Here is a 7,883-nt window from a genome sequence, read left to right on the forward strand (position 1 = left end):
ATGTGAATGATTCATTCTGCAGTGGAACGCTGAGTATTTATATAGGCTAGTCTAATAATTATAGGAAACTAAATATTTTTTTGTTAAATACCTTTAAACTGCATTCCCATTAAAATTATAGTCATATAGCATATGTCAAGCATTTACAGTATAATTTATGGAACGCAAGTACATACATTAAATTGGGGGGGAGGGCGAATACATGAAAATTAAAATATAACCAATAGTATTAGGCTAATAATAATAATAAAAATACAGAAAAAGACCATCAGTTAACAGAGGGATGGATAAAAATGTTTCTTGTTGGCCTATTTTATTTGATGTACATCATGTAATATTTATTCATGAACACAAACTTTCGAATGCTGTCTACATCGCACATAGACAGTCAAGCATCCCTATTATATAATCATTTAACAATGTATTAATTGCTATAATCATTTCTTAATTTAGCTCGGTAATATTAAAATAAGATCCCCTTTCTAAGTCACAGGTGGAGTGAAATCTGAGTGGCTTGTTTTTCATCAAGCTAGTAGAGAAAGGCTTACTAAGAGTAAAAATCACATTTTCTGGGTTGGTAGATGCACCAGGGACCTGATTATAACTGTTAAACATATGGGGAAAAAGGCAGATTTTCATAATATGTCACCTTTAAGACATAACCGACTGTTTATGAGGATACAAAGTAGTTATCAAATAGATATCAAAATAATCCTTGCCATGGTGTTGAACCTAGTGTTGATGTGAAACTTCACTTGGTATTGATATCAACTCTTGAAATCTTATTATGATGACACGATTTCTCTGAGCAATGAGAGATTATCATATGATAAAGAGATCCTTTCATTTTTCATCCTCTCTTCACTTCCCGTAAAAATTAATAATGTTATACCTCATTGGCAGCAGCAGGGTCAATCTCAATGTGATTAGAGGACAAGTCATTGGTAGTGTTCGTCAGTAGCGCATCATTGCGATTAGAGGGCGTCTCACTGCCATCCACCAGTGGAATGTCACTCTGAGTAGGTGACAAATCAATAGCACCATGCACCTGTAAGAACACAGATTGACAGAAGGTGAAGGTAAAGGACATGAACAGGAATAATGATTCACTTGCACAAAAAATAGACTAGGAACTGAAATGGTGTATTTCTTTTGATGTTGTGGGGGTTTTCTTTTCCGAAATATTAAATACATTATAAACATGTTTCTCAATAAATATGATAACCTACATTACATTGTCATCTACTGTACTAAAGTAGCATACAGTTGTGGCCAAAAACATTGGCTTTCATCAAATGATAACAAATATAAAATTTTATTAACAGCAGTGTATTGTTTTCTGAATCAAACCACATAAATCACATAAACATGTTACACTGCCAACTTGCAGATCTGATTCTGATGATTGAATGCTGACGGTAATTACCTGATCACTGTGCTGCATCCAGGTGCCTGTTTGAACAACAATAGCAAACTCAATTAAACACAGTATTTTTGTTAGAGTAATCTTTAAGAAAATATCTTTACACATAATTTCCATCTTGTTAATTTATGTGTAATAGTGCTGCTTTTTAACCTTATTTCCACCTAACAATACGAAAATACAAGTATCGGATCAGGGCAGAATCATTTAACAGAAAATAATCAGACTTTCCATCACTAAATTTAATTCTTACCTTTCCTCCTTACTTGATGCTTGTAATAAACCAATGATATAGCCATCAGAAGCAGAAGGACAACAGCAGCAGCAGCACAGATTCCTGATACAGCAGCTGAAGACAAACTTGAATCTGGAACAGTAAATACAGACAGTCATTATTATAACTATTTTTACCAATGCCTTTTTCAAGTACTTGCACTTTTCATGCTTTAGTCATCAGTTGAGCTGAGCTGTCAGGGGAATAATAATAAAAAAAATGGTTTGAAAACTTTCCAGGAATCTTTGAAAAGTTTTCAGAAATGCTCCACACCATTTGATGAGTCAAAGCTCATGTTTTAAAAAAAAATATGAAACAATGGGAAATCCCCCCCCCCCCCCCCCCCCCAAAAAAAAAAAACCCCACATAGAATCATTTAAAGGGAACTGAACTAAATAATACTCACCGGTGACTGTAACACTGAATTTCCTAATAATGCTGAATCTGCTGCTGCTAATCTGTAGCTGATAAACTCCAGAGTCTGTGATTGTGGTGTTTGTGATGGTCAGAGATCCAGTCTGAGGATCTATCTTCAGTCTGTTTCTGAACCTCTCATCACCATCTTTACACTGAATATCGGTACAGATCTTTACAGGCTCTTTACTGATTTCAGCAATGCAGAAGTCATTAAAATGCCACATCTTCAAATCATTTGGGTTTTTAATTACACCAGGTTCTAAAGTGACAGATTCTCCCTCATTCACTAACTTTGTCTTCATTTCATCCCATTCAGCAGCAGGGACATCTGAAAGACAATCCAACAGCTGACTGAAAGAATATAGATAGTCATGCTCTTTAAAAAGCAACATTTATGTCTCTTTTGTGCAGATTTTATAAAATTATTTTATTTCAAATCCTCATTCTAACACCTCATATGATTGGGGAAAAATCATGTTTTAAATCAAACTGAACTGATTAATAATGTATTTTTGTGGCTTTATTCAATGAATGTATTAAATGACCCACCATGAACAGTAACACTGAAAGTCTTTTCACTGCTGCTTCTGATGCTGATGATCTTTAATTCATAAAGTCCAGTGTCTGTGGTGTTGATGTTCATGATGGTCAGAGATCCAGTCTGATTGTCCAGCTTTAGCCTGTCTCTTAATCTCTCAGTACCTTCATTACACTGAACATCTGAACAGATAAAACTGAGGTCTCCAGTGATTTGAGCGATACGAATGTCATTAAAATACCATTTTATATCTTCTTGTTGGCTTGTTTTAACACCAGTGTGTAGAGTGACTGAATCATCCATAATGACAAAGGCTGATAATCCATCTGTACCAACAGTGACTGAAGAAATGAACAGTTAATTATGAGCAAAATAAAATTATACAACAGGAAAGTGCTGTGATTTTTTTTTTCTACAGATCATAAAGATTGTGAGTAGAGATACATATGTCTGGATTCATAATGAAACATACAGACAAATAATCTAGCAACCCAAATTACAGTCACTGTATAGTGATCAGTTTATGTATGGATAGAAAATATTTAAACATTTATGATGCAGTGGCTCACGAACACCTGTGAGGTAATTTCGTATTGTTCATCGTTCGTTTTAATTGACTTCAAATCGTAACATAAAATGTCTTACCATTTGCAAGTAAAGGAAAAAACACCGGCATCAAAGTAAACCGCTCCATTTTTCATAAAGATATGACAGCAGATTCAGATTAATTTCCCCTTGATTTTTTTTCTTCGTATTTTGCATACACATGTAATTATTTTACTGTTTTAATTAGCCTTTTCTATACTTCTTCTACTTCATCCTTTAGTGTTATGGTGATTTACCGCTTTATAGGTCAACACTGCGCGGGCTTTATCTGACCCCACCCAAAGAGCGCAAATTATTGGTTACAGGCACAGCAGTCTTGGCATTTCAAGCAGGGGCGTTGCTAGACCCTACTGGGGCACGTGCCCAGGTAAAAATATGCGGTCCCCCAGTAAGATCTCCAATTTGAGTTATAATTTACGTTGATAATCCCAAAATAAAAACATTAAACTACATGTAAAAACTGATGGGGGCCTGTGCCCCAGTAGTGCTTAGTCTAGCAACTCAAGTCTATGTGTTGAAGCTTTAGAAAGCGCATTTTATTTTCATCAAACAACATACAACACTTCATATCAGTGATTCTTGAGAATTTGGATAAAACAGGTTTTAATTTTCAAAAAAAAAAAATGTGTTTAATTACACCATCTGAATGTATATTATTATAGACCAAGGTCTTAGCTTTTCAGCAATGTACTGGTGTCACCTCCCCATTTTGTATTTTTTTCATAAAATAGGCGTTTTACTTTTTAGTGTTTTACAACGTTTACTTTTTGCTTAAATCAAACAAAAAATGTTTTTTATTTAACAAATGTATTTTTGTATTAAAAGAGACTATTACTTTAATAACTCAGCAGCTCTGACAAAATATATTGTAGGCCCCTATGCATATTTATTTAAAAGAATTAAAACTCCCTCTGACGGTGGTGACACCAATCTGACGGTGGTGACAGTGGCCTCATTACAACATAAAATTCCAAATTGTATACCACTCAAGTCAACGGCTTCTTGTTTAACAACTTTATTTAACTATTTGGTCCAACAAATAACAATCCTGAGCACTCTGATAAAACATTTTTCAAATATTTCAACATCGTCAGACAGAAAACCTGACGGTGGTGACATCTGACGGTGGTGACAAAAACCTACTATTTCCCATGATATGCATTAGTTGTTCAAATTAGCCATCTTGTTTTCTCTCTGTTGCTAGCTACTTCAGACTTGTTTTTAAAAAGTATACATTTATGTCATAATCAAATCTAATATTATTTATACAAAAGAGACGGTGTTGACATGTTATGGTTGCCACAGTAGCAGTGTCCAAAAATATGAACAATTTTAAGAGAAAATAGCAAATTTACAGGAGCTTGGCTGATCTTGAAGCAGACAGTAGAGCTGAAGATTTGATAATGTGGTCCTCAGGAATGCAGTTGACCTTGTAGTTGCCTGATTTTATTGCTTTTTATAAATATCTGACGGTGGTGACGCATATGTGGGACACATTTTGTGCAACCAAAAATAATTGTAAATATTATTCAAACACAGTGTTTGTAATTTGTGATACACATTAAATGTACTCTTTCATATAGTCAAATTATTATTCAATTAAATGATTACTTTTTGCTTTTTTAATCAAGCTGAAATGATTATCTCCTATCTGAGGACAAGTGATTTTGTAGGCAATGGGCCAGATTTGATAATTAAATTAATACAAAATTAAAAGAAAACTATAAAAGAACCTTACATATGTGCAACTGACCCTCTGATTATAATCTTGATTCTTTTGATTTATGAAAATGTTCTTCATTTCCAACAGAATGAGCACTTTTCTTGTTGGGACATGTTTTTGCCAAATTTTCAAGAATCAGTGATATTATTCATGTCCTTTATTTATTGAAATGCATTATATCAACTTACAGCACATGGCAGCTATAACAGTGATTACAATTCAAGTATAATTTCAGTTAAAATCTGAAAAATAAACGAAGGAAACATCGATTGACAATACATTAAATACAATACACAACATTCAAGGAGTCCTACCTGTTGTAACATTCCCTATAAGCTGCCTTCTCTTAAAAATAACATTTTATCAAGGTTAGTAGTTCCAAACGAAGCATTGTTTAATGTGAAACATCTTAAAGATTAGCGAACAGCAGGCTGTAGATTCATTAAATAGTAAGATATTTCCTCGTAAATGCTGTTTATTCATCTTAGTGATGTCTGTCCTCTAGTCTAGTGCATTCTCAGGTACGAATTGTAGCAAAAAAGCAGTCATCCGGCAAAAACCGTAGCACATCACATATGCGGATTGTGGCAATCCCGGCCTAGAATGGGGAAAAACCGAAAGAGAGAGCGTGAAGCATCTTCTTCTTCTTCTTCTGCTTCTTCTTCTTCTTCTTCTGTTTACGAAAAGGGTGCATTACCGCCACCTAAAGATCTGGGTCCGTATTCACATCTTTAAGCAAAAAGTAGCTCCTAACGCCATGATTTAGGAGAAAATCTTAAAAATAATGGATCAGTCTTAAATTTAGGACTCCTACATTTTTGCTCTAAGAGTATTTCACAAAGCATTTTAGCGCTAAAACTAGTTCCTAAACATGTGAAATGTTAGGAGTGAGGACTCCAATAAGACCAAATCCCAAACTATCCAAAATTGGCTATTGCCTCATATCTGCCTCAGAATGTAAACTTTTTATAAACACACTGCATTTATTTGCACATATAGGAACGCATTTTTTTTTTTTTTTTTTTTTTTTTTTTTTTGCTTTTGGAGGTTAATCTCCAAATTTGTCTTTTGAAAGGTCATTGTCAGAATTTTTCTAAGGGTTAAAAAATAAATATGACCTCGCGTTGCGTCAATCACGTTTACATACTGCCTCCTGAACGTCATAAAAAATCGGATCGGGTTCAATTTTCTGCATTTTTTGCGTCCGTAGCAAGCATTTTGAGAGGTGTTTTGACAATTTAGAGCCACTACAAGAAAACGCCAAAATCCAGAATTGCGTCTGACAAGTTCATCCACTTGGTCTTGCAGCACAAAGCACTGTAAAGTTAATTGAACACTTGAATTCACAGAAATTAGTGGTCTTCTTTAAAATATGTGGCTCCAGTAATTCTGGCAAATACAAACATTCTTAAGTAAACTTTAAATTGCTGGGATAATCCCGGAGATTCTTTGAGAAGGTGCGCACAAAAAGTATTCTCTCCTTGCTCTCTATATCTTATAATTGGATGGACCCAATTTCCTTTTTTTTTCTCTTTTTAAGAAGAAAGTGGACAACAAAATCATCCTCATTGCGAAGATTTCATTTTGCGCTATTTTTTTTATCTGTCTTTTTATTTATTTATTTTTGCAACAGATTCCTTACCTCATGACTAGTGTGCAATATTTCGGTGCGTGACAAATTTTTCGAATGCCGACTACAAAAAAATATGCTTACAAAAAAATTCGGACTCAGTGTGCAAGTGTCTGGCGGAAAAGCTGTCCTTGCATCCAGTTTTGTTGTCTTTTACATTTGTATGCATTTAGCAATGATCATTCTACTATTAGTAAAAGGGTGTTAATACGAGCGTATGGGACGCTCAGTGAGTTCAGAAGTAGTGCAGTCAAGATGGGGGTGTGTGTTTCCGGTAAGAGAAACACGAGAGGGAATCCCAGTTCCACTTGTTTAATCAAAGACGGTTGTATATGTTACTTTCCACAAAGTGTGGTCTATAATAAACAGAAGAGATACAAATAAAACAGTTGTAAAATTATATCAGTAAAACACAAACATATTGTTACAAGGCAATATATATTAGCATGCATGAAGTAACTGCGTGCTAGTTATATTTGTAAATAATTAAGTAAACAAAGGACAAGCAGATTGCACGATCGTTGCGTATGCTCAATATCACAAATGGGGATCATGCAATGTTATTAAATGTAACATTTCAAACAATATGGGAACAAAGCAGGTGATATGTAATTAGTAAAAAAAAACATAATTCGTATTTAGAAATACACTTATATCGTAACCTCAAATTCCAGAAAAAAAAAAACGTTTAGTTTCACTCTCAACATTACTTTCATTTGAGACGCAGTTTAAATTGCGTTACATCTACGGGCGAATATTGACAATCCGAAACAATAGTATCAAGTACAAACATAAAATGTATGCGAGAAACGCACCCGTAATCATTTACGCACTGGAAAGAACATATACAAGAGCGAATAACAGTCCAGCCAGCCTAATTTGGAACCTGCTGCTGTCGAGTCAAAATGTCCGCTCCTAACTCTGCTGTGTATGCTATGTGCCACACGGGGGCGTGGTTGGGCTTTCTCACATAGCCGCCCCCAAATGTATGTAAGGACATTTGAAATTGTGAGAAACCTAGTTAAGTAGTAGGCTTACTAAGGGTCATCATCAGATAATTTAGGGAGTGGGACTAGACGGGACACAGGTCTCACATATGCGATTGTGCACCCTAACTTCAACTGTTCTGGTGCACCCATCGAGACCGGGAATAGTATTAGTCACCTTTCCTACTAGCCAACATGCTCGTGGAAGTTGTGGGTTCACTAGCAGTACAACCTGGTCTGGACCAATTTCTCCTCCATCTTTACGCCACTTCTGTCTTTCTTGTAG

General features: G+C 35.0%; 1 protein-coding gene across 1 annotated transcript; it reads right to left on the reverse strand.

Moving 5' to 3' along the window:
* Nucleotides 1-886: 886 nt before the first annotated feature.
* LOC141337985 (uncharacterized) lies at nucleotides 887-5,675 on the reverse strand. Its single transcript, XM_073843559.1, has 6 exons — nucleotides 5,597-5,675; nucleotides 2,664-2,993; nucleotides 2,104-2,442; nucleotides 1,677-1,790; nucleotides 1,427-1,452; nucleotides 887-1,048 (listed from the first exon to the last, which is right to left on the reverse strand). The coding sequence occupies exons 1-6, from the start codon at nucleotides 5,673-5,675 to the stop codon at nucleotides 887-889; spliced, it is 1,050 nt and encodes a 349-aa protein (XP_073699660.1).
* Nucleotides 5,676-7,883: the final 2,208 nt, after the last annotated feature.

Source organism: Garra rufa, chromosome 7 (assembly GCF_049309525.1).
Source record: "Garra rufa chromosome 7, GarRuf1.0, whole genome shotgun sequence".
Lineage (NCBI taxonomy): Eukaryota > Metazoa > Chordata > Actinopteri > Cypriniformes > Cyprinidae > Garra > Garra rufa.

Coding starts and splice junctions, on each gene's coding strand:
- LOC141337985 (XM_073843559.1), bottom strand. CDS start 5,675: ATGCACCCTTTTCGTAAACAGAAGAAGAAGAAGAAGAAGCAGAAGAAG. Junction 2,443..2,663: donor TTTCAGTGTTACTGTTCATG/GTGGGTCATTTA, acceptor ATTGTCTTTCAG/ATGTCCCTGCTGCTGAATGG. Junction 1,049..1,426: donor GGATGCAGCACAGTGATCAG/GTAATTACCGTC, acceptor GTGTTCTTACAG/GTGCATGGTGCTATTGATTT.